A 26,155-nucleotide genomic window follows, 5' to 3' on the forward strand; every position below is an offset into this window, starting at 1 on the left:
GAACGTAATGGTTTATTATACATATTGTTAATAATAAAATATGCTTAGCCTGATTTATAACCTACCTTTATCTGTAACAATATTAGCTGAATTTAAACTAATGGGTGCTATTTCAAGTAAACAAGTTAATTCTTCAAATTCCAAGAGACAGTAAATTAGTTTTTAGATTGTTTTGTTCAATAAATACAATGTGTTTAACCTGTTTTACGATTTATAAGTAAGTTGAAATATACATAAGCCTAAAGTACCATTACACTCACTTAGCTTATTTTAACATTGTAGCAAAATTTACACCAATAAACTCTAAATTAAAAGCTTTGCCATCTTTATTATTATATCTAGCTATTTTAAGCAAAGGTACCACAATTTATAATATAAATAACATTCAGAAATTTGTAAGAGCTCATCTTTTTCAACATTCTCTCTATTCATTTGGCCCTCTATCCTTCAGTATTAATATATCTAAGGATATATCTAAGATTAAAATGTTAAAAAAATGATGAAACTATATTTTAACAATATAAGTAAAAATAGAGTATCTTAATTATAGAAAGACTAAATTTAAATAGCGTAATGAACTGGTCTTTATTGACTAATTAAAGTTTAGTGCTTAAAATGGTTGTATGTTTCTTTTATAGTCTTGTATAATTTTACATACAAAAAGATTTTTATTTAATGTTAATTACATTATTGCTCAGTATTAGATGATATGATGTTGTATCTCTTTTAAAAAGTTATCAAACTAAACAGTTTTGGTTTGATGGCAAATATGTTGATAGAGTTTAACCAAATGATCTTTTAAGTTGATTTAACTCACCACAGAGAACTGAAATTTATGATTTAAAACACCAACTGAAAAATATACAGTCCACTACTATATGAATCCTAGTCTAAATGTTTGTCCTTGTCTAGAGTTACTGATGAGGGGTGGATTTCCTTAAAACAGACATAGGCAGTTGCAAATGGTGAATCAAATGATATGTTGGGTTTCATAGTTATTTTTATATCTCACAATAGTTGCAAAATCATTGTACATAATGTTGTACAGTTACATGATGAAGAGGTATGTATTGGGTATGTAAATCTGTAATGACAAATTTGGTCAAAAAGAACAAGCATGATAAAAAAAAAGGATTTTATTAATTTGGTGGTTTTTGTTTCATTTATTACTTAAATAATCTTGTAAAATAATTTCATATCTATGCTGTGATTTATTCCACAAATTTAGTACTAATAACGATTGCACATGTATTGGGAAAGTCAGAAATGTTCGGTATTGACAAACTCTTTTGCTTCCGGTTGTGTGTTAGTAGTGAGTCCGAAGTCAGAGACCAAGGCAGTTAGTAATATAGATCCACTAGGTGAATTTGATTATACTCTTTAGCCAAAGTGAGAGTGATTGATTTGTTTTGATTCCTGCATCATGTAGTTCCTCACAATCCTAAAATCAGGGGTTGATTTCCCCTCAGTGGACACAGCAGATAATTTGATGTGGCTTTGCTAAAATAAAGCACACAAACACACACACTTCTGCATCATGTAAATAAACAGTTTTTGATGTAATGAAAGATTAAGAATAATTTTCAATTATATTTTGATTAAGCAATTTTCAGTCCTTATGTTTTAGACTCAAATAGTAAGCAAACTCAAATATAAGAAAATTTCCTTTTATAAAATCCATTACATGAACAACATTTATAGAACATGAACTTAAAAGTTTGTCATGTTAAATAATGCTTATTTTTGAAAAACTATTTTGTCAGGAGTGTAAAAAAATTGCCTATGGTACAGTAACTGTTTGGCTTAATGTTCTGTCTCTTACCTCTCTGCACCACTAAAAGCTATTACCTCATGTGCAACTACTGTAAAATATTCTATGCATGCCAAAAGCCTTAAAAATCTATTACACTTACATATTTCTACATGTATTGCATCACACTATGATGTAATTTTCATAATGCTTTAACTCTGCCATCTAGTAAGTGGCACAAACTTCATACAACCTCCATGTACAGTAATCCCCATGATCATGGTCTCATCTTCCCTTGGCACTGCTTGTGTTCAAACATGATTTTTCTTGCACCTTTTATGTTTCAAGTCACTGGTGACTGCACTTCTTTATCTTGTCTTATGGTATTCCACATTGCATTTTTGTTACATCCATCCAATTGCAGTTTCATTCCTTCTATGGTATTCATGTTTCTTCTTTCTAGAAATATAAATGTAACAATAATAATAAAAATCTGCTCATAGATTGCGAGTTTATTGTAAATTGTCTAATTGGCATTGATTCTACATTCTGAGGTCCAGATAATCCACGTGAGGAATCTTGTACACCTGTATCAGTGACAACTGGAGGCACATTATATGTTCATGGTGTTACTGCGCATCAAATGGTTGGTTTCCTTCTACCAGGTTCTCCACTTCAGGTCCTTCATCAGTCTGTTTCCTTCATTCTGTGGAACCTACCTTGCCCATGGATTATTTTTACCAGCCTTTTTCCATGTACCTTCTCATCTGGTTTTTCTCTCCATGATGAGGAACAGGTAGCTCTTTCCTTTCTTTTTGATATTCTCATAATTCTAGTATTTGGCTTTGTACCTGTTTTTTGCTGATGTATTGTATAACATTTCATTGCTCTACTTATTGGGCATCCTTCTGTTCTCACTCCACATTGATCAGTGTCTTCCTTGTCCTATCCCTCAATTTGACTCATTTGCCATGGCTTAAGACTATGTCCTTCTATTTTTCTTGAACACCAACTTCTTTCATTCCTTCTGTTTTGGGTACTACTTTTTTCCATCTTTGTTCCTTCTTTCCTTTAATGTACTTGTATTAATCTGCAGGTTTGCTGTATCTCCACCATTCATCTCTTCACGTCACGTCACTACTGTAGATTTGCTGTATCTCTACCCTTCTTCTCTTCACATCTCTGTTTTGTTTCTCTTACCTTGGAATATTCTCGATCTTATTGTGTTTCCTTTGGGTACCAGCCTTTCTTATTTTTTCCTTTTCCTTGATCTCAAGCTTGTTTTTTGTCTCACTGCACCATTCTAGTAAGGGGAGGGCCCCAATAAGTTGGAATTTTGGGCTCAGGCAGTTCAGCAGCAATCTTTTTTTTGATTCTCTAGTTTCTTATCTCATTAGACCACAGATACTTCTGTTGTATTCCTGATCTTAGGAGCTCTGTGGGGCTATCCCTTCTCCTTTTCCACATCTTAACAGTTTTACTTTCTGTTTCCCTCTCACTTGTTGTTTTAGTGAGACTTCCAGCAATAACTCCTCCTTGGAGCCAGTTCTTGATTCTGATACCTCTGATAACTGCCTTTACCTAATCAATAAAATGTGGTATCTCTTCACTGATGATTCTCAAATTGTACAAATTCTTCCATAATATCTGTCCTTAGTTTTTCTAATTTCACTTCTTTTTTTTTTTCCTGATCATCCTCTCACCTGTTCTCTTCCCATGATTCCCTGTGTTTATGACATCCTCTCTAGTTTCTTAATTCTTGTACAGGGCAGGCTGAACAAACTTCCCTATATCTTCAAACCATGAATATCTTGGTATCAAAGGACCCATGGCACACCACTTATCTTCTCTTATGCCTCTCCCTTCATCTTTGCTTTTTGCTTCCCACTTAGTCATGTGCCTTAGTCTCTCCAACATCACTTGGGATGGTTTACCTAACTTGTCTTTACAGTGATGCCTTCTTTTCAACTTATGGTCAGTTCTTGACACAGCCACTTTCTCTTGGGCATGGTCTCCTGAGGAAAGATCTCTGCTTATCAACACTCAGGTGATGTCTGCATCTTTTAGACCTACTCAAATTTTTGGTCATGGTTGTTGAATCTTATGATAATCTATTCTGACACTTTGACTGTTGTTTCCTTATTCATTTAACAGGAAGACATCTGCTTTTGAGATCTATGCTTTCTCTAGTTTGTTTGACATCAGCTCACCTGTTTCAAGGATTGCCAGCTACTGAGCAACATTATCCACATCTTTTACTAGTCCCTTTCTTTTAACTTTTTTCTTCATGTTTTTTACAATGATCATTGTAATTTAGACATTCATACCTTTATTATTTTCTTTTCTCTATGTTGTAAGGATTGGTTGATTTGTTTCTTGATTGCTTTTTTCTTTCAAAGATTTGATCTGCCAGGGTGGATGAACAGTTGAACTTCTTACATCACTTTTTCCCATCCACAGAAACTCAATGGTAAAGCCAGGAAGCTTGCAGTGCAAAAATTTGGGTTTTGATACTTATAGTGGACAGAGCACACAAAGCCCATTGCATTGCTTTGTGCTTAACCACAACTAAATCAAACCCTTTCTCCTTTTTATTTTCTCATTATGTTATTATTCCATTCCTGATCATTTTAATGTCTAGTTAAGACTGTCCAGTTCTATCGCACCTCGATTTCTTCTTTTCGTGTACTCCTCTTTTACTTGTTTTCCCATAGCTTACCCCATCCTATGATGACTTATCCACTTCCATTGTAACCACTTGGGTGTGTCTCACTTGTATATTCTACTTTGGGTGAATCTGATTAAATTCTTTTTCATGTCATATCCAATCAGATTAGACATATTACAGTCTCTGGCTTCCTTTTGATGGTGATCATTGGAAAAGATTCTGTAGGCTGGTATGTAGACTTCACCTAACACATTCATCTCACATTACTTACTAAGTGGCCTCTCAGTTTTCCCTACCTTCAGTAGCCATACTAAAGTTTACTTAGAGGCACTTTTATGTTGCTTTTTGCCTATTGATTTAAATTTTTGTCTCCATCACTGATCTTGTGTATTCTTTTTGTGTGTACTAATCATTTTGTACCTATCCACACAAAAGAAGAGGCAAATATACCTTAAAAAAGAAAAACAAGAAATTCCCAAACTAAATGTCCACATATTATATGGAAGTAAGAATTACATTACTTATGGACTCAGCATGGCCAAGTGGTTAAGACACTCGACTTGTAATTCAAGGGTTGCAGATTGGAGTCCACATCACACCAAACATGCTTGCCCTTTCAGCCATGGGAGTATTATAATAATGTGATGGTCAATCCCACTATTTATTGGTAAAAGAGTAGCCCAAGAGTTGGCAGTGAGTGGTGATGGTTAGCTGCTTTCCCTCTCGTCTTACACTGCAAAATTAGGGACGACTAGCACAGATAGCCATCATGTAGCTTTGCACAAAATTCAAAACAAAACATTACTTATGTAATCAAAACATGGTAGCTGGGACTGTCAGTATTTATAAATTTCACTAATAAAGTAAAGCAGTTATATATTTTATACTGCAAATGTGGTGAGTGAATGAAAGTTTACAGTTAATACACAAAAAGCTGTTTTCCAAATTCAGGTGTGTTTCACATATCAGTTCATTAGGTAACAAATTGTGGCTGTTAATTAAGTTTATCAATAATAATTTCTAAAAAATCTATAGTTTATTTTGAAAATGTGACACTCAGTACTGTTATGTTAAACCATATTAATTGAGCATACATCTTATACATTTTCCCTAGACAACTGTAAATGTTGGTAGTATTGTAATCACGTGGTACTCATAAACTATACTTATATTAGGTGTTTATTATGTTGAAGATCTAGAAGACTAATTATATAGATGTCACATAATTTTCAAAGTATTTTGATGGGAATTCATAATACAATACTCAACTTATTACATAAATAAATAGCAGTCAAGGTTGTAACTACCATTGAAGCACACAAGGTAATTGTCTAATCTGATATTTTGTTGAGCATGACCTTAAGTCTTTCATATTATTTCTGTTTTGTATTAATAAAATAATTAATCCTCTTTTAAAAAGTTTTCTAAAATATCTTAATCTAAAATGATAAGTCATAAAAAAACAGAAGTGTACTTTAGAACATTACTGCCTGATCCTGATAACAGAAAAATAGTAAGGAGCCACTGAAGACCACTTTTAAAAGACTTAAAATAATTTTTCACAATGGAATTCAATCCATGGTCATCCAGGTTTTTACTAATGGACTCTTTAGGGGCTTAATGAATCTTTCAGATCCTGCTCCATAGTCTGATTTAAACTGTAGTTGTGGTTTTTGCATCACATAACAATACTTGAAATTATTTTCTCTTAACTTTACCAAGAAAATATTTGTGATGTTCTTCTACTAAATTATGTGTAAAACTACTAATTTGTGGTAAAGTTGAAATTGTTGTTTTGTTGTAGCTGCTGTCAGATTCATTCTTTGTAGCTCCAAATGACAAAATACTGAAACTGATGCTACAGAAGGGTGTGGAAACTTATATGTATGTACTGAACTACACTTTTGAAGGTTTGGAAGAACTAAGACCAGAATGGATTGGTAAGTACAACAATATAAAAACTAATGTATTTAGTAGGAGACTAATTTTAGTGAATATGTGTAAGTCCAAATATCTAGTAATTGATATAAAATGTATGGTTTCAATATATTATGTATGGAGAAGTTGAGTTCTGAATTGTTTTATAAGTGTACAAGTATCATATTGATATATATGGTAGGGAGATAATTTCAGAAAATAAAAAGTAACCATAGTTTCTAAGCTAGTACATTAATCAGTTATAAAAGGCTTCACATTGTAATTGCTTTCTGAGTTTACTACTAAAAGAAGTAATGAACTATTTAATATATTAATAATTTCTTTAGCATGAGAGAGACCTGATGTATGAATGTTATTATTATTGTACCCATACTACTTTACTTATATGTAGAAGAGCATGTTTTATGGAGAATATTTAGAAATTTTACATTATCAGTTTTTAAACTTTGCGAAACAGACTGGAGGGCTGAAACCATGTTTGCAAAAATTAAAGAGGGTATTTGTACAATATGTCATAACTTTTGATAAAGGTATAAGGTGAATCAGTAGTTTCATAAATGTTATCAGGAGGGTAGAAGGTGATGACTCAACATCTTTGGAGGCCACATCTCACACACACCAGCAAAATACCATTTCCCTACATTTGGCTGAATGGCTACAGCCATCTTTTCATAGAACCCATTCAGGAAGGTGCCTCCAAAGTCAACCACTCCAGCAGCTTGTAACTGGAAAGTAGTAAGGACTCCCATACTTAGCTTTAGGAAAGGATTGTGACAATGGAATGAAGTGTTGAGAGGAATTTCATCACCAGAGACAGTGCAGTGGGTGACCATGAAACCTTGTTTTGAAAAGCAGACCATACCAAGTTATTCACTTGAAACATGGCTGGAATGGGTAGCAGTCTCTTTCTGTTTTACCCATGCAATCCATAGGTGGTGCAGTCCAGGAGAGAAATGTTTAAAAAGCAAAATGTCATGAAGTTATTCACCATTAATCGATTTTGCGGAACACCCTATCTCTTTTGTGAGAATGCAAAGCCATGGAATATATATGATTAGTTTGCATGGATGTACATGCATACTGAGAGTTAAAGAACACCTCTTAAGGCACCATTCTCCACTGAGTGAAATCCATATAATGAAAATTAGATAAAGGCCCCTGAAAGAAAGAATGTATGGATAAAAACTGAAAAGAACACATGAGCATGGTAAAAATAGGAGAACAAAAAATCCTACACTATCAGGAAAAATGAAAGATATGAAATAAGGTCACCCAATATCCAGAAAGTAAGGAGACTGAAGACTCACAATCAAAGGATCATGTCAGAAATTTTTGCCACAAAAACCACAGTAGGCTTTTCAGCAGGAAAAATCCTGTTACTAGACCAGTGTTTGTCTACTTTCCACTGAACTTGGTATACTTCCATCAGAAGACAGCTGTATGGAATGAACTAACAAGGGTGTGACTCAACATGTGAAACTGGATTGTCTTACCAAGGACTGGACTAAAGCCAGCATCAGATGCAAGATGTAATATAGGTTGGGATGTACAATATGGAAGAGAGGTTGATGAAGAAGGGAGGGAGAAAGTGGAAGAGGAACAGGTGGTAATAGGGGCAGTCAAAGTAATGTTTGAAATCAATGTTACACTGGCTACTAGGTAGCAATGAGGAGGATCCAAGAGCAATTGGATCAGAGGGTACACATAAAGCTATTTGTGTAATCAGTTATGAATGAATACATCTACTGCAATAGCCTGTGGATGTGATGATACAGGTAACCAAAAGAGGGGTGGCTTAGCATTGAGGCCTATGACAAATGCATCCACTTTGGGAGAATTCCACCAATGACAAATATCTCTAAAAATGAGTGGATCCAATTCCCACTATGTTAAATAGATTCAGTCAAGGCACAAAAGATGAATCATGTCTAGACTGAAAGCACTCAGCACAAGGCATACAATAAGGTGAATGTGATAGGTGTGGGCCAAGAATACTAAATCCAGCATCAGAAAACATGGATCTCTGAACTGGGTGCCACCACTGTAGAATTGTCCAAATGAATCATTACCAGACAATGACAAATGAGAAGAAGGAAGCAATACAATGCTCAGTATAGGGTTAGAAGTTTGGGAACATTGGTATGCAAGATGATTTTTGTCTGCAGATCAATAGCTCCAAGCTTCCTGTTGATCGATCTATGTCCCCATCCCAGAAGGAATGTTTCCATGAGAAAATGCAGATCCAGATGCAGGGAAAGCCACACACCTGCTGGCATATGGGCTTTATCCAGTCATTATTGCAGATCATCTCATAGAGGAGGAGGAAGGGAAATATTGGTGGAAATATGATCCAGTGCAAGGTTCCAAGATTTGTGAAGAGCACAATGAGGGATCACATATGTGCATGATGAGATGAACCAGTGTAGTCATGGAGAACCACATCCTCAAAACCTCACAAGCAATAAATCACTGTGTCAAGAAGGTATGGTGAACCAAAATTCCATTGACCAAAGATGTAAAGGAAAAGACAGAGTGCAACTGATATTCACATCAAAAAAGTACCCCAATTTGACCATATATTGATTGAGTCAAAGGAACAACTTCTTCAGTTTGATTAACCAGCCCACTTGAGCTGCCACAGAAAGAAGCTAATGAGTATGAGTGGCTGATTCCTAATAAGAATGTGCCAGTCACCCATGTAAAAATGAAATCAGAGCTCCAGAATATGGAGATAATATGGAAAAGCCCATACTGTTCAACAAAAATGCAGAAGGTGCCAAAGTAAATCTGAAAGGAAGAGCCCAAAATTGGTAAACCAATCTGGGTTGGACAAACTGGAAGCAAGTTCAAAACTGTTGGGAATGTAGGTACACATTGGAACCACCCATTTAAGTCATCCACAACTATTAGGAAAATGCCCATCTCAGGGTGAGGAAAGACTCCATGGTAAACTTGGGTAGTGCAATGAAGCAGTTAAGGCAAGATGAAGTGATTACTAGCTATAAATATCTGGTTTTCTTGGGAACAATGTAAATTCAGAAATAAAAACCCCAATAAGTTATCAAACTACTTTGCCAGATGCTAGCAGGACACAGTATCCAGAGAAAGGACAAACAGAAGGTGGAGAAAGAATGATAAAAAAAATTCTTCTGACAGAACCTGTATCACCTATTGATCATTTATGAAAGGACAGCAGCAAGGAAAAACTTGAACAGCCAAGCCCACAATGGACAAATTCAATCACCAGTTCTGGTACAATGAAGGACATGTTATTGAGGAAAGTGATTAGATGTACCCCATTTAGAAGGAATGAGTAAGGACTGGGAGGGGAAAGGACATGGAATGGGAGTAGGGAACATATGTTGCTCTGACTGATGACTGAGACAAATGGGATACAAAATTCATAAAAGTGTATTGTTGGAAGAGTGACGTTACCCAAGGCTTGATAGTTTCAGGGACTGTATCAAATATGTAAAGTCTCAGAGAAATTGCCACACATAAAAGACACAGCATGGGTAATTTGTCCTGAATCAAAACTGCAACCTCACCTATAAGGTCCTAGCAACAAGGAAAACATGTATGTAAAGACAAAGACAAAATACAGGCTAAAGTGTTGGAGAGAAGTGTGTCTGCAGAAAACCTCACAGGATGTCTGCTGAGAGCCTCCAAAAGGTTATGTATGATAAAACCATAAGAGGTTGGTTAGTATAAGCATAGGTGAAAATATTGGGCATGAGTAAGACTAACATTTAATTTGGGAACTCCCTCCCTTCCCACAGAGGGAGGAATAACCAAAAATGGTTGAGAAGCTTGGTCATGCAATAAAGAAATACAAGGTGGATAAGAGACAAGGACATGGGATAAAATATCACAAATCTGAGACATAAAATCTGTAAAGACTGAATTAGGCCTAGGTGATTCCTCAGGCTGTGAATGTGAAAGATTGGGAAACTCTGGTGGCAATAAAAGACAGTCAAAGTTCTTGTCATGCTGTACAGATTAAGCCATCTCAGGAAGAGCTTGAGCGCTGTCTGTGAACAAAAGTTAACCCATGTAACATTCAATCTCCAAACATATAAAAGGCAATCAATTCATTACCAAGTTGCCTGCGCCTGTGGCCTGAGAAATAAATGCACGTTGCTGGAGTGACCTCAGAACTGGTAATGTGTACTTTAGAATTTATTGCACAAGAAAGGTTAAAAATATTAGAGTGCTAAAATATAGCAACAGAAATAAACTGATAAATATATAAATTGATTGAATAAATAAAAATAGTCAAAAATTTTGTTTCTTTGTTTGGAGTTAAGCACAAAGCTACACAATGGGCTATCTGTACTCTGCCCACCACGAGTATTGAAACCTGGATTCTAGCATTGTAAGTCTACAGATATACAGCTGTGCCTCTGAGGGACAAATAATCTAAAAATAACCACTTCATGGAAAAAGAAGGTTTATTTATCACATTGAATGCACTAGGCACACAAAAGAATACATCACAACTCAAACTCTGCCAAAGAAGAAGTGATAGAGGAGTGTAGACGAAGCCACATGCATCATGTGAGCATGTCATGTTTCTGTTGGTTAAGAAGTGATGCATGATGATTTGCATGAGAAACATATGGGAATCTTCCAATTCCAATAGTGGGAAATGGAAGGCTTGTGGCATGCATAAAAAATGTTTGCCTATAGAGGACAGCACTGAATGAGAATAGCTAATCTTGTAAGAGAAAGTAAGTAATGTATCAGTAGTTTGCCACCAAAATTAATTTTTTTAATGTCACTTTCTTTTTTAAAGGATGGAGTTTTGCACATCAACTTGTACAAAAAAACCCACAGATAGACTACAGTACTTTCATTTTTAAAGCTGTCATCATGCGAGCACTAGATAAAACATTATTTACAGTCAGGCTCTTAGAATAAAGAAAATTTATTCAGAAAATACACCAAGGATTTAAAACAAACCATGTTACAAAGAGGATATGAAATACCAAAATTGGCAGCTAGATCAGAAAAGCTCTAAACAGGAAAGCCACCCTCTTGTTATTATCTGTTGCTTTAAACTCAAACAGTTTGTGCATTTAGAAAAAAAAAAAATTTTTTTTCATCTCCTACAACTGAGAAAAGAAGTCTAAAATATACCCTTGTTCATGCAATGTGAATTATACCCTACCAGAGAATGGTTGTCGTCCATGTTATAAAGCTTGTCAAACCTGCAAATTCATAGAAACCACTGGCTCTTTTTCTGAAAAGTGCAACAAGAGAAACTTTAAAATTTCTAAAGTTTCTTACACAACAGAAAATGCCATTTACCTTGTACAGTGTAAAAAATGCAATCACCAGTATGTAGGTCATACCCAAATGACTTTTAGAGAATATTTCAATAACCATAAGTCTTCTGTTAAAACTGAAAAGAATCCTCCTACTGATGAACACTACAACAAACTCTTCCATTCTGTTAAGGATGTTACTCTTATCAACATTGAAACCAATTTTATAACTAAATCTGAGAGAGAGATAAAAGAAGCTTATTACATTGTTAATTTAAATACTGTTCAACTCAGTGGAATAAATCTAGATCCTGGAATCAGTGGTCTCCAATCATTGCTTTGTTAACATTTTTTCAGTAAATCTCCATGTGTCACTTTTATTTTACTTTATCAACACTTAAGTATAGCTTTTCTTGGCCATTTGTAAAGCAAAATATCTCTAACACCTTTTTCTATAAAATTCTCATTACAAGCCATGTTGTATCAGAAATTAGACACAATTAATTAAAGTACATCGAAAAAAATATAGAAAACCTTCCTGCAGGCCCAAATGATCTTCATAACATTACTCAACTCCCTTTATACATCATTTACACAACCATTTTCAGTTAACTCCTGAAGAACAAAGGTTCACCTTTCAAAAGCACTTGGGTTATAGGGTTTTTATCATTTTGTATATTGTCTATAAATAGTATGAGCTTTACAGTTTTGACAGGAATCAAACCTAGACTTTTGCTCTTCATTGAAAAGTTTACTTAAAATTCCATATCAATGTTTAAACAAATGCATTTTCTTTTAATGGTACTGTTTTCAGATGTTATGATTTTGAGTATATTTTATTTTACATTCTTAAATTACAGGTGTGCCCCATGACACAGAATATCTGCTGATTACTGGTGCTCCATTTATGGATTATAACTTCTACCCCAGTTCTTTAAAGTTATCAGAGGCTAAGTGGACACAAGCTGATCGTAATATGAGTCGATTCTTTATGGAAGCATGGGCCAACTTTGCCAGAGATGGGTATATGTACTATTGATATTATTAAGTTTTAAATAAATCTTTGATTAGAATTATTGGAAAATTAATAATATGAATGACGTTTACAACATTTTCTGCTACATATTACTTTAGTTACATATACTTCCTCCAAAACTTTTTTTTTATTTTCTTCATAACTGGTTATATCCACAGTTAACAATTGAGCTAAGCAGGTTTTATCGAGCTAAAAATGTATAAATCTCATGTTTCTTAGCTCTGACCATACAGAAGCCCAGGTAGTGCAATTTTTCAGTACTTTTGTTTACCCTTAAATTGAAATTTTCAAAGTGAAATATAAATATTTTGCTTCTTGCACTGATTAATACTGGTGATGAGTTGTTGAACTTGCCACGAAAACAGTACAGTTAGGTGATAATACCTAAACCTATTGATGAATTGAGTTGTTGAAGATAAACCAACTTTGCAAAATCATTTAATAAAGTTTAAAATGTTGTTGAATAGTCAGCATGATTTCATGATGGGAAATCTTTCTTTACTAATATTCTGACATTTTTTGAAGAGATCACTGCTTATATAGATAAGGGTATGGTTGTGAATTTGATGTTTTTGTATGTTTAGAAGGCATTTGACAAGGTACCTTATAAAAGGTGTTTAAAATGTTATGTGTGTAGATTGACTAAACAGTAGAAAGCAGAGGACTATAAATGAAGTTCAGTCAAACTGGACTAATATCACAAATGGGATGTTGCAGTAGTAGGACCTTTGCTTCTTTTTTTTTTTTTTTTATTAACATCAATGGCATTAGTGAAGTGATGGCCAATAACTTATCTAAATTTACTGGTGCCATTAAAGTTGAGGAACGTTTTTGGCTCTGGAGAGGATTTTGCTGCTTTAGAAAAGGATTTGGACTATTTGTTACATTGGGCAAATAAATAGCAGGTAGCTTTTAGTTGTAATACATGCAAGGAAATACACGTGAGATATCACAACTTAAATTATAAGTATGATTTTAGTAGGAATAACTTTAGCAGTATTATGAAAGAAAAAGATCTCAGTGGTTTGGTTGATCAATGTTTTAAGCCATCCAAGCAATTTTGTGTTATATCTATAGATGCTGAACACAAGTCTAAAGAGGTTATAATACCATTTTATTGCTAAAATGGTTAGGTCATATTTGAAATACTGTCTTTGGTCATTGCATCTTATCTCAGAATGGTATTGTATTTTGAGAATGGTCCAGAATATGGCTATTAAGATGATACCTAAGGTGGAAATGTTGTCATTACAAAGGAAGAGTAAAGTCTCTTAACTAGTTTGCTCTTGAACAAAGAATTAAAGGATATTTGACTTAGATGGTTAAAGTTGTTAATGGAACTGATAGTGTTGATGCTTTATCTTTTTTTTTTTCATATTTAATGGTGATAATCATAATACTTAGGGGATGCAAATATAAATTTTGGCAAGGTAGGAATCATCTTTTACTAAAACAGCTTTATTTTTCTAACAAGGTAATTGGCTTTTAAAAAAGGTTACATTTACATGCAGTAGATACAATTAATTTAAGGAAGTTTAATAGAAAGCTTGTTGTTCTCTACTGATATGTTAAAATACAGTGCCATACCAACATGATATCTATAAATGTACACACTACTTTGTTCAAGTAGTAACACAGTGAATGAACTCATGACTTCTAGTTGGATCTGCACAGAAAATTAAAAGCATATGAGAAACTAGTATGGTTGATGGTAGAAGGGGTGAAGATATAAAGCTCAAACTCTTTAAAAATGAGATTTATTAACTCAGGATACATTCACTGTAGGATGTATGACAATCCAGTAGAGATCTTGCCAACAACTTAGCTATTAATATATGTGTGGATGTTACCTCTTAAAGCAGTAAGTTAGCACAAAGTGATCTTATTGAATTTATAACTGCTGATTAGAAACTACTACTTAGGAGAGCTAATAAAACAAAAAGGTTGAATTGAGCATCAAACTTCAAACAACTAAATGAGAAAAGCTGAAAGATGATGTTTTCATTACATTGCTCTTTACGGGTGGATTCAAATCCCTTGGCAACAATTAACAGTGGTTTGTTTAATGGCTGAAGGTAGAATAGTATCATATTGAACTTGCAACATCTACCTTTAAGCATGGTGAGAGATCAGTAATAGTTTGGAGCTACATTTAAGTCAGTGGTGTCAGTAATTTACACAAAATTGATGGCACCCCAACTGTTGTCAACTACAGGAAATTTTTCAACAATCATTCCATTCTCTCATGAACAAGATTTGTCAGGTATAGATTCATCTTCCAGGAAGACAGTAATCCCATGCATATGGAACATGTAGTGAAATAATAGCTCTATAATAAAGATCTCAGTGGAATTCTTACAAGCATAGATTGGCCTGCCCACAGTCCTGAAATTAAGATTCTTGAGACTACGTGGCTTATGTAAAACCTGAGAAGGGCAAAATCAAATAAATAACTTGGCTGAATTCTAGGAAGTAATATGAAACACTTTCAGTAATATTTCATACATGAAATTGTTCAGCACTATACAAAGGTATTGGAACAAAGTCAAAAATTAGATTTCAAGTTACTTTTAAAGGACAATGGAAAGTAAATCACAGGTAAAACATCAATATTTTATTACTATTCATATTTATTTGAACAGAAACTCAGTGGAAGTTCAGCAAACAGTTAATATTTTAACTAGCAATGCTGATGATGAGGGTAAGGTATTTTGGTTTTGTAAACGTTCATAAGTAAATTTTAACCACATTTAAAGAGACATTAATTATTACTTAATTTTATTCCAACTGCCCAGAATATTCAAATCAGAATTTCTTTCTGAAAAGAAACTGTGTACTACTACAATAGTATAAGTTCTTATCATTTATTTAAGTCATGAGTATTGATATATATGTGTGTGTTTTATTTGATAGAAAACCAACACCAACTTATTTCAACACTATTTCACACTGGGAGCCTATGGCATTAAATAACTTGTGTTACTTGTCTGTAAATACAACTAATTTGACAAGTGTGATGATGAAGGACTACAGGCAGAAGCAATCACAGTTTTGGAATGAATACATCCCTTCTGTTGTTGAAAAGGTTCTTCCTACGTGGCCACCAACTTTTCAACCATATGAAGAAGAGCTTCGTATCTATAGTGCTGCTCTCTGGGGAGTTGTAGGAGCTGTAGGGTTATTCATGATATTGGCCATACTTTGTTGTTGTCTCTACTGTAGAGCTAAAAGGTATCTTACTAATGACCAGGAGCTTTATATTAGCAGCTAAACTTTGTGTTCTTTAGTTAACAACAATAGACAATTTTAAAAGTTTTTAATTTTATTCTTGGTATTTGACATATATTAGATAATTAATTTATAATGTTTTAACAATGCTTTCAACAATTTATTTTTGCCTAACATACACTATATTTTGTTGAAAGTAGTGTTTTTCTGAAATTTATTTTAATCATTTATCTCATATATTTTTCTTTATACAGTTCACAGTCTTATAAACTTTAATATTTAAGTTAGTTTTTTTCACTTTTCACTAATTTGAAATTAAAAGAAATCGTATACTTTTAATGCAGTACTTTCTGTTGTATTATTAATTACTAAAATAATTGTAACAATTCATTGTTTTGTAGTTTCTTGTCATTAACATAAAAAATACATCAGGAACTGTCTTTTGAAATGTATGCTAAGTGTAATCACACAGTGTATTGTATATATCACTAGAATTTACTTTATTATAATTAGATTATGAAACTTGAGATCGAATGTATAATCATTTACTGAACAATTGAGGTTATGAAGACAAAGTATTGTTGTCATGTTTAAAGTGATATATCTGGTTTACTCTTCATTGCAACATTACAGACTTCTCTGAGGAACACAAATACCTAAGGATTCAGATTTTGTTTAGTTTTCACCTTTTTTGCATCATTGTTTCTTTTATGCCTACCATAATGGTATTTGCTTTTCAGATTTTTGATATCTGCTTATTTTTACTTTCTTTTTAAAAAGCCTATCCAGGATTATATTTTTAGCTCCACGTGCACTCTTTGCTGTAATATATATATATATATAGACACAGTAAAACTTGTCTAAGGTGGAATCGCACAGGACTGAGTAAAATTTCTGGCTTAAGCAGGTTTTCTGGCTTAGACAGTGAGCATGCATTTCATTAATTATATATATATTTTTAACAGAACATTATACTTGCTTGACTCAAGGGAAGTAAGATGTAAAGTTATTATACTGTTTATGCTATATTTATTAGAATAAGAACAAAATAGACATTCAAAATATTCACAAGTACACAAAATCTTAATCAAATTTATTTGAAGTGTCCAATTTCAACTGTTTTGTTTTTAATGGGCTTTCTCATGCAGTTAAGCAACTAGCAGCTTTGTCTTCAATCTTACCTTAATTCACCCAAGTCAAAAAAGAACTGAAAAATTATTTGATAAAAATGTACCTCAAATATTGATTTATTAATATAAAATTTTTTCTACTGGTTATGTTTAAGCTGTTTGATACATTTTTGTTTATGATACATGTATTTGTGACTTTAGCCAGTTAACTTTAGTGTATGTATTGATACTTATCAGAAAAACAAAGTACCTGCTCATTTTCAATAATACAACCATTTAACTTATTTTAGGTTTGTTTCTTCATCACTTTGTTAGTAATGACATTGATACAAAATCTAGGGTTTGATATGATTACTATAAAACTAGGTTGTTTTAAGAGTTAAATATAATTCACCTGCTTGAAATAGATAAAACTTAGTTTTTAAAAATTTGTTTTATTACTCGGTTATGTTTATAGACTTTTAACTGCTATCTGTTAAAAGTTTCTCTTTGCTAACTACTTGTAGGATTAATTGGATATTGATCATTGTTATCATCAAAATCAATACAATCATCTAAGTCTAATCATGCCTGTGGGAAGCAGCAAGACCATGACCTGACACTTTTCCATGGCATCTATTACCACAACTAATTTTTTAAAACTTGCTTCTTTTAATTTAATGCATTACATTATATGCATGCAGTATTTGTAACTAAAATGACTCAAAATTCAATTTTATAGCATTAAATAATAATAAAAAAGTCCTAAGTACTTGCTTTGCATACATCCTATGTCACATTGTTTAGCTGTGGCAGTGGCCTGACTATTCCAAAATTGCATCCTATAGCAGTACTAATCTATATAAATATAACAGTACTGACTGTTGTACGTATGTGAAATAACTTCACATTGTGTGGATGGATCTTCTCCAAAATTGGTATAAAGGTTAATATTGTCGATGCAGGGATACATACAAATTTTCAGTTTCCTTTTGCAGTTTTTATGTGCATTTTTACATTTTTTACCTCTACTTAGCTTCCTGCAGATGGATCTTTACCAAATTTTGTATGGAAGTTCATTTAGTCTATGGGGAAATACATACAAATTTTCAGTTTTGCATATTTACCATTGCTTTGTCCCCTGTTGATGGAGCTTTACCAAATTTGGCATGAAGTTTTGTTTGGCCCATGCAGAGATAATGCAAAGTTGTGGTTTCACATTTTATATTTTTTTGCATTTTTAATAGTTATATAAAAGGAAAACAACTTTCATTGATCATGAATTTACATAACTTCCATCCAGGGATTGAGTATTCCAGCAAGTTATTAATAAGAAACTAATCAGAAAAATAAATTCAAATCACAGTATATTAATTATACTGTTTTTATTTTATGTATTTGCTGCGAATCTGCTATTATTTTCGGGGGTATCATGACTAGTAAATTATAGGATCGCTTAAGTCTAATTATTTTTATAGTTTTTCCATATATTAACTTTCCTCAATTTTGCGCTGCCTCTATATGTACAATATTTTGCTCACCATTAGACTTCAGGTTCCTTCCAAAACTCACATGTTTCCATGTCTGTTTTTGGAGGTCTCATTGAATACAGTACTTATATAAGTAGCTCATGATTGCAAGTTAAGGTAAAAGAGAACTAAAGAAGCAAATTTCAGTGAGTAAAATTCATTCAGAAAGCTAAAGTTAACCAGAGTGTAAGTGATTAGCTATAATGAAAGATATTTTATAGTGAGTTGCACAGTATGATAAAGATAAGGAGAATAATTTGTCTTGTTAAAGCCTGTTCTAAAATAACTGAACCCATCTGTGATAAAAAGACAATTTTTGAAGTTCAGGATACAACTGAGGTAACCAATAGGGTAGCATAAGAGAATTATTCACTGATACTATTGTGATAAGAGTAGAGAAAAGTAGTTTTTCTTGTCCTGGATTCTAAAGGAATACTAAAACATTCTTCTTATTGGAGTCTGCATACAGCCAATAAAGAGAGATTTATCATGTAATATAATGTCTTATTACCAGATCTTTTGCCATGGGGTGACTGTAAAAGCATAAATTAATTTGCATGTCATTAAATTAGCAATATGAATGTTTTGATTTGGAGAGTGGACAGAAAAGCTTTCACTAACATTGTTAATTTTACTCATACTTTCATGATAGATATATTAATGTCACAGCCTGAAGAGTTAGAATACTCAATTTTCATCATAGTTAAATGCATATTCTGTTTTATTTTAAGTGCTTGCACTGTCTTAATGTATGTGTGCACCTGAATTTAAACGTTTAAATTGTAATAAATAATTGCTTTATGTTTTGGGATTTAGGGGTGGGGACATAAGTTCAGTAAATGAGAAAGTTTAAATTATAGTTGTATATTAAGCTGTTTTGTTCTTCTCTAAAACTTGTGTATCTGTTTTTGTATAGTAAACATATTGTAAATGATGATGATGAAATTGCCACAACACAAACATCAGGTCCTTACGCTTCAGAACTGGCCATAGAGTAGGTATTGATTTATTGATGTCTTTTTTACTATATTTTACTGTTTACAGGAATTCACTGTCTTATTACTTATTATTGCATATAATTTACTTGTTCTCATTTGAAATTTTATCAAATCAAACCATGTGCTCAAACTGTTACTTGTATATAATGTAATTATTATTACTGTATAATGATTTTTTATGTATATTTCTTTTTAAAAACAATGAAAGCTTCATACTTAAAATGTATTTTTCTGTAACAGCTTAAAATTTGCAATTGAGGAAAAAACAAATATCCAGTGCTTGTTTGAATTTTAAATTGCAAGATGTATTTATATGCAATTCTTGCTATTTTATGTTTCTTGATGAAAAGGTTCACCATATTTTAAAAATGTATCTGAGCTCTAAATTATCATTCAGACTAGTTAAATTGCCACATGAGTGTGACACTTTTGTTATTTTCAACAGAGAAGACTACAGATAATTAAATATTGCATAATACCATTTGAGCGGCTGGCTTTTTTGTTCTGTGTGTGTTTATGGTTAAAAACGTTAATAAGTAAATTAAAACTATTAATATATTTTCTATATCTCTGATTGTGTTTAGTTTCAGGGTAATGAAGAAAAACTACAATGTAAAGTATAATCCAAAGAATATTATCTTGGCTGATAACAACTGTGATCGACATACAACCGTTTGATTTTTACTGTATGATAATAACTATTGATCGTACATCGTTTTCAGCAGTGGTATCATCCTAATGATATTGTGCTAATTACTTCTGATGTCTAGAGATAGACAAGAATCATCAAACGTATTTCTTACTGTTATACAGTTTCTTTTGTTTGTGTATGTAGACAATAACTTTAGAAGTACACATGTATGAATTGGATGTACTGGTTACAGACCTATCATCTATATTAAACAACAACAACAAATATATATATCATGGTTCTTCATTTCACCCTAATGACTGATTTGTCAGTGTTAATAAATATGATAAGGAAATATAATTTTAAGGAGGTTGTGAGGTTTAATACTGCACTTATAGTTTAAATATAACAAATTAAAGGCAAACTTGTCAATCTGCTGCTCCAGTTTATAAAAAACAAAAAAACGAGTTATTTTCCCTGCAGTTTAAAACTTCTTCATTACTGCTTTATTGATAACTTTACTATTTTTTTTATTTGTCATATGATAATTAAAAATGTTCTTTGAAATGTGCATTACAGAAATTACGTGTTTGTTGAAAGTTGTTTGGATTGATATTTCTCAACTATTCTAACCATGGTTTAAGTGTTTTTCTTTCCTTCAGCAAACTTGGATATAAATGTATTTGCCATTGTAAGCTTATATTTTGTTTTTCTTAAAGACTAAACGAAAATGTAAATTTTGTGTCACTACAATACATAATGTTTCAATTTATCAACAAGATGTTGATATTATTATGTCTCTCTGTACAATAGTGTAACAGCATGTTATATGCATTGTTGTTTTTTCTGAAGGTGTGTATAGTGTGACCCTGTGGCACATTTAATAACTCTTGACTAAATGCATGGTGATATTTTATTATCCCAGTAAATTTCCTCTCCATTACACAGATTAACCATGGTGATATTGTAACATATTTGTTTCTTTTATATAACTCATCATGGATAAATATTCTAATAATTAGGAATTCAGTTATATTTAGTTGAATGGACTGCAACTGCCTTTTGTAGAAACACAAGTGCAGAGGAGAACCTTTTAAAAGTCTTCCACCTTTTGTATTCAGGAAAGTGTGTATATGGCATTGTATATTTTATAGTATTCTGGTGCATTGTGTTATCAACCAGACTGCTATAAATATTGAAAGTACTATACACACACTGATCTGAAGATGAAAGATAAACATCTTTCTCTACTTGAATTTCTGCAACAGGTAGTTCCAGTTCATTCAACTAAATTTCATCATGGATATTCTATCCACAGAATCTGTCAGAGAAGGTGGTATATGTTATCATTCAGTATAAATAACTGGACATCAACATTGTGGCACTTTAGTGCTTGTATGTTTTTAACAACAATAAGAGGAAGTATTTTTTATTAATGTGGAAAGTTTTATTAAATTTTGCTATTATGTGTTACAATTGTAGATTAATTGAAAGCTACATCAGTGAATTGTATTTTCATTTTATACTTTTGAAAATTTGCACAAAAACTAAATTATGCATTATATATATATGTGTGTGTGTGTATGTGCACATATATATACAATTAAGAGTGGAGGGCAGTTTCTTTTAAACATGTGATTCATTTTAGTGAAATAACATTGTTTCAAATTCACATAAAATGTAATTGTATTCAGAATTTGTTTCCATATCATTATACATAATGTGTATTTTAAATTGTATTTATAATTTTTTTAACATAACTCATGCAAATTTTGATGTTGCAAATTATACATTTCATTATTTTTTTATAATTTGTTCAGTTTATCACTCCTGACATTTATACATAATAATGAATTTTTCACAAAAATTGAATGCAAATAATTAGTCAAAGTAGTTGCCAAGGTTGTTTCTGTTGCTTTACATGTTTAATTGTTGATGATTTATTATTACTTTTTTAAAATAAATAAATAATTAAAATGCACAATATTTTCCCAAAGAAACTTATTTTTGAATGTGTGACTTTTATGACCATATTAAATTAGATAGAGTATCTAATAAAAATTATTTGTACCAATAAGGTAGTCTACAGAGATCAACTTACTCCATATTTCTTATCAGTGATATTCCCCTATATTGACTTTGTTATATACAGAAAATGACTAATGACTCTCCTTTACTTGGAAGTGTGCTTTAGTATTTTACACTGTATGTAAACAAGTTCCTTTGAATTTACGTTCATAACCAGTAATTACTTTTTTATACAAACATTATACAAAACGTTTTGTAACCATTTAATCCTCAAAATGTAATTTAAGAATTATGAGTTTTAAATATGTTCAGATTATCCACATGAGTCATTCCATGCCAATTCACCTAGGGCTTCTCAGTTCATGTCATTAAGTTTCTTGAAACGATTTAAGCAAAATCCTAAAGCTGTACATACAGCATGGCTGAATAAATCAAAATGAAATTTTTGCTTGAATTTTTTCAAGAAAATGTATGACATGAAATCTACACAGGTTGTTACTGTATATACATAGTTTATAGCATTGTTTACAAGATGTCATATGGACTGTGGATCTGCAGGTCCATTATTCATATCTTATTGTCATGAAAAAATCATTTTTTTCACAAGAGGCCCATCAGTGTGTTATAAAAGTGATTATCAAATAAAAAACTATTGAGTCAAACAAAAGTAACCCAAGAGTTGGCATTGGTTGCTATTGAATAGCTTGCATTCCTTCTAATATATCAATTCAAAATTAAAGTTAGTATGTTAGTGTAGGATCCACTGTGTACTTTTACATGAATATCCAAAAACAAGCAAAGTTGTTATTAGTGTAACTTGAAAAAACCTGAATGGCATTGTCTTGGCTGAAAGAGCAGTTGGCCAGTCTTCTGCAACTATTTTCAGAAGTGAAAAAGAAAAAAAGGCCTGGTTGGCTGAAGGTTCTGGATAGTGTTGTGGCTTCACTGTCATTGCTATTCATAATACTGTAATCGACAATTTGCATGGCTTGTCTGTGACCATAGCTGGTGTTTTCAGGGGAATAATATTTACAAATTATTCTTAAAATAAAACAAAAAAATCTTTCATCATGGTAGACTTCTAAGTAGGAAAAGCTAACTGATTAATCAGATTCAAAAGGGCAAGATGGTCAGTGGACAAACATTGCTTTTTACAAGCTGCATTCAGGATTGAAAATATTATGTCAACTTACACACTGATAATTCACTATAGAAGTTTTTAATACAAGATTTTAAAGGGCTATCTCTAAATTTATATGTCATTACTTAAGTATTAGTATTACATCTATTTCTGTCTCTAGTACCATTGAACATGTATATCTAACAAGTTTTCTAAGGAGCAGTTAACAATCTTTTGTTACACTTTTTTTACCTGGTATAATAATGCAACTGTATGATAGCATTACTGTGATTAATGTAAACAAAACCTCCCATCACTGTCTGGTTATTGTAACAAAGTATGAGGTCTAATGGGAAGTGTGTTACAGTGCAACTATGGCCCTTATATCTGTCACTGCAGCCTTGCCAAAATCTTTTAGAAGTATTTGCCACATCTTCATTAAGTAAATATACTGTGTTCACCCTCAGTGTGGCTTAAGTTAAATTTCTGCAATTTGTATAAACAAACATGTTTGTATGCTAGCCACAGATGTTTATGGCTGTTAGACTTTCTGTATATTGTCGTTCATGTATGTAGTACAATATATATCAACAAACACATAAATGATGCTTAATATCCATGTATTGTTATATGTATACTAAATTAAAGCATATACATATATGTGTAATCGATGGTGAGTAACATTCAGCATAATCATTGTAGTAAGTGTCATGAGAAAAATAACTTACATTAAATCTAGTAAAACACAAACTGTTTAACTAAGGTGTATTATTATCCACGTTATCTCTTCCTCATTTTTCGTAATTAAGAATGATGCAGACCTACCATACAAAGAGGTCTGTGAACATGAAATCTATAAGCACGTGAAAAATTTCACCAAAACGTTTCCTGATGTTATTCATAAAACTTTGCCTGGATACTAAAGAGATTACAAAATTATTTTCACTTCTTGACATATTAGGATGTCTAGCGATAATAAACAGTTACACTAACCATCAGTATTTCAAAATTAAATCTACTAACTATTTCTGTTCTAGCTGCAGTAACTTGCTATGAGGCTTAGAAATAAGGATTACAACACCAGTTCAACGTACATCACACTATTGTCTTCACTACTGAGCGCAATAGCAAACACAAAATATCACTTTGTCTGTGCCACTTGATACGTCTCTGGAGGCTGTAGCTATCCGTGTTTCCATGAATCGTACCACAACCATGAGCTATGCGCGCCTATCTCAAGTAGAGACATGATTTATCTGACATTGATGATCGTATAGAACAACAGATGTCCCCTTTTTCCTGTTGGGAGACTTTAACGAACACAAACCCTTATGGGATGGTGCTGACTAATGTGAGGGATCGTTCTGTGGAGAGTATGTTTTCAGATCACAACCTTTCTTTTTTAACACTGGTTCTTTTATAAATTCTATGCACCTACTCAGTCTTTTACTGCTCTTGATCTACCTATCTATTCACCTTAACTTTTGAAGAGTTGACAGTGACTCATGCGGTAGCGATTATTTCCCTGTTATTTTGAAAGATTTTGGCTGAAGTTGTTGCCACCCAACCTTTCTGTCATGGTGAAAGTTGGAGCAGATTGATTGGCTTTTGTTCACTACTTTCTTAAAACTTGATCCTACTTTTGTTAGTCTTTCATCTATTAATGACTGCATGGAGACAGTAATTGATTGCATAGTTCAAGAAGCTATTCTATCTTTAAAACCTCAACACATTTCCAACAGTATCCTCATTCATCAGGGTCTCCTGCCTCCCAGCAAGCACAGAAGGCTCATAAATGGGCTTGGGATGTCTTTTGTAGGTATCTCACTCTTCCAACTGCATTGCTTTTCATCAAGCATGTTTATAGTTGGTCAGGTGTCAAAGCTGGAAGGAATCTTGGATTAAGTTTACCACCAGCATATCTTCTACCACCAGTTGATAATTCATCTGGGATAAAATTCTGAAAGTCAATAGAAACTACGTTTTCTATCCATTTCCATCTTGCTCTTCAGTCGCCAAAAGTTGCTATTACATTTGAGGAACGCCTTTCCAACTTTCTGTCTCCTCTGCTGTCTTCTTGGCTATCAAACATACAGATTTTTGCCGCCCAAGTTCCATGGCTAGTTACGTATTGGCCACAGTTTTGTAACCCATTATTTTATGTGGGACTGATCTGCTAGTTGTAGCAATTGTGAGAGCCAGGTCAAAATTGGCCATGTTTTACATCCGTGCCTTCATTATGAATTTGAGAATTGGCAACATTTTTGACATCTCTTTACCCCTAACGTTGGACGGCGTCATTCACTGTCCAACTTTATTATGTTTTTAGCTTTTTGTGGGCCATTGACCTTTTTTATTTCTGTTTAGTTTTTACTAAGTTTTTAAGTTGATTTATTTTCACATTTTATACTGTTTTAATTAAGGCATTTTATCCAGTTCTTTTGCACCAAAAATGCCAATCAACTAACCAACTCATAGATTTACCTAAATGTATAGGTTAATTTCTAGAAAATCATCTCCACCATGTTAATATGGTATATAGAACACAATAACTTTATTTCAAACATTTAAAATGTAGCTTGTAGATGCAGACAAACTGCGATCACGTTGCTATTTATTTAGCTTTTAATTTTTTTCATTCCATCTAGCACAAAGACTTAAACTCAATCTAAGAATGTTTTATTCATGTTTTTATGGTAGATTTCATGTATAACCAAAATCTGCACTGAAAAACGGTGTATTAACAACAGTATCAAATACATTTTCATTTAATGGCATAGTTCTGCAAAGATCATTAATAAGATTTTTTACGTAATATATGTTAATGTGTTACTTTATCTACATCTTTGAATA

At 32.6% G+C, this 26,155-nt stretch overlaps 1 protein-coding gene across 3 annotated transcripts in view; it reads left to right on the top strand.

Annotated features, from left to right (window-relative positions):
* LOC143233468 (cholinesterase-like) overlaps window positions 1-20,619 on the top strand; it is an 82,747-nt gene extending 62,128 nt beyond the window's left edge. Inside the window, exons 8-12 of one of the 3 annotated variants that reach the window (XM_076469723.1) lie at window positions 6,223-6,358; window positions 12,484-12,646; window positions 15,573-15,890; window positions 19,442-19,519; window positions 20,108-20,619. In XM_076469723.1, coding sequence (XP_076325838.1) covers window positions 6,223-6,358; window positions 12,484-12,646; window positions 15,573-15,890; window positions 19,442-19,519; window positions 20,108-20,201 — 789 coding nt within the window. In that variant the 3' untranslated portion in view covers window positions 20,202-20,619. Of the gene's footprint in view, window positions 1-6,222; window positions 6,359-12,483; window positions 12,647-15,572; window positions 15,891-19,441; window positions 19,524-20,107 lie in introns of all 3 variants that reach the window. The other 2 variants (XM_076469724.1, XM_076469725.1) reach the window with 2 other exon arrangements.
* The last annotated feature ends 5,536 nt before the right edge of the window (window positions 20,620-26,155 follow it).

Source organism: Tachypleus tridentatus, chromosome 12 (genome assembly GCF_004210375.1).
Source record: "Tachypleus tridentatus isolate NWPU-2018 chromosome 12, ASM421037v1, whole genome shotgun sequence".
NCBI lineage: Eukaryota > Metazoa > Arthropoda > Merostomata > Xiphosura > Limulidae > Tachypleus > Tachypleus tridentatus.